This window comes from Hordeum vulgare, chromosome 7H, assembly GCF_904849725.1.
Source record: "Hordeum vulgare subsp. vulgare chromosome 7H, MorexV3_pseudomolecules_assembly, whole genome shotgun sequence".
Taxonomy (NCBI): domain Eukaryota; kingdom Viridiplantae; phylum Streptophyta; class Magnoliopsida; order Poales; family Poaceae; genus Hordeum; species Hordeum vulgare.
The window spans coordinates 246751489-246753342 of NC_058524.1; the positions used below are offsets into that span (position 1 = coordinate 246751489).

Here is a 1854-nt window from a genome sequence, read left to right on the forward strand (position 1 = left end):
TGTCACTAGTGTAGAATTTTACATGTTGTGTCGGTTCACTAGTATAGAATCTTATTATAAACTTAGTTTTTAATATGTTTTGTGAAGAATGGCGCAAACACCACCATCTCGAGTGTGCAAGTCAAGGTGCGCAACTAGCCTTGCAACTGCCACGCTGTCGACATTTACTATCAGTCATGTTTTGTTCGTGCAGCGGTAAAAAATTATGAACCTTCTAATAATTTGTGCTTTTTTTGTTCCTATTTCCACTAATGTCTTATGTGTGTGTTTTTGTTTTTTCTTACACGGATCGTCCCTTGCAATGTGAGATTGGATTTCAATGAGCTCATATCTGGAGACACTGTCATCTTCGACGCTCCTGGGGGACCCTACACTATGGAGTTCAATAAGGGACGAAACATCACCTAGATTGGAGGAGATGAATAGGATCGTTTCATTTCCCGCATGCATCTCACTAGAGGTGAGATGATCAGCTTCTCCTTGAGAAGAGAAACTCCAAGGCTTGTTGTTATCTATCTCAACTACGGATGGCAATGGGTACCCATTATCATTGTACCGTGTCGGTAGAAACTCTATTAGGGTAAGGGTATGGGACAAACATTTACCCATGGGTATATAAATAGGAAAAATATGAAACCCATCGGGTAAAGCGGGTACAGGTATGGGATCATATGACCCATACCCACATACCCATGTACCCATATAAAATCTATGTAAACTCAAAACTATATCTACAATCTACATTGTATCAAGAATTTGTGAATTGAAAATGTATGACTATGTGTTGTTCTCTATGACTATATGATGTTGTTTATAAATGTATGTTGTTGTTATAATCTATTTTTTGTAAACTATGATTATATATTTCTATTTATGACTATAAATTGTTCAAATTAATGCTTTGCCAACATGGATACCTTTATGGGTATATGGTTAAGGGTGATGGGTAAGCTCATGCGGGACGGGTAAGGGTATGGGTGGATCCACCCATACACATACCCTACGGGTGCCATCTCTAATCTCAACTATGAGGAAGAAGAAGATGACCCACTTGATGAAGCAGTCTTTACCCGAAGAATAACTAGGCTGAGCGAAGATGAAACCAACATGCTTTGGGAAAAACTTCCGCCACGTGATGCCTACGTCGAGATGCCATTCGTGACCCGCCTGACACAAACGATGGTTAACCGCCATGTCATGGTATGTTACTTATTACTATAGTAATTTGATATCCTTATTATATATTAATGTGATGATGTGCTTAGTGTATAATTTGTTGATATGCTTAGTACATATATTAATGTGATGATATGCTTATAGTGTAGTAATGTTACATGATCATCATGTTTTTTTCCAGATATTACCTAAGAGTCTATGTGTGAGTTATGGCATCGAGCCGGATGTAGAAGGCATTGCTAGACTATGCCTTCCTACAAGGGGCTCTGTCACCAGGTGTGCTTATGAAGTGCACACAGATGGGCACAATATTTTCAGTGTGGCTGGGTGGAGCAACTTCCTCATTGGCAAAAATCTCTGGGTTGGACATGTCGTCTTAGTCACTATCAGGAATACCCCATGCCATGACTTTAGGATGATGATTGTTATCGACCTCCTTTAAGCATGCTAGTTTGCTCATGCAAAATGGACTCCTTATTAACTATGCTCATGTTTGTGAGGATTTTTTTAATACCTACTTGTGAGCTTGCCACTCATTATTAATTTGAATGCGTTTTATCGGCCAATTGCATTTCCCCCCTAATTTTGGCACGACCTCATATTTACCCCTAAGTAAAAAAAGTGCTCAACTTTTCCCCTCTTTCGTTAAGTGCACTTATAGAAATGCCCTTTAGTACA

At 39.1% G+C, this 1854-nt stretch overlaps 1 protein-coding gene across 1 annotated transcript; it reads left to right on the top strand.

The window, feature by feature from the left end:
- The first annotated feature begins 375 nt into the window (after positions 1-375).
- Positions 376-1618, top strand: LOC123412569. The gene is given in 3 exon segments (XM_045105520.1): positions 376-514; positions 1019-1200; positions 1358-1618. Coding segments are annotated over 3 exon segments (582 nt in total).
- The last annotated feature ends 236 nt before the right edge of the window (positions 1619-1854 follow it).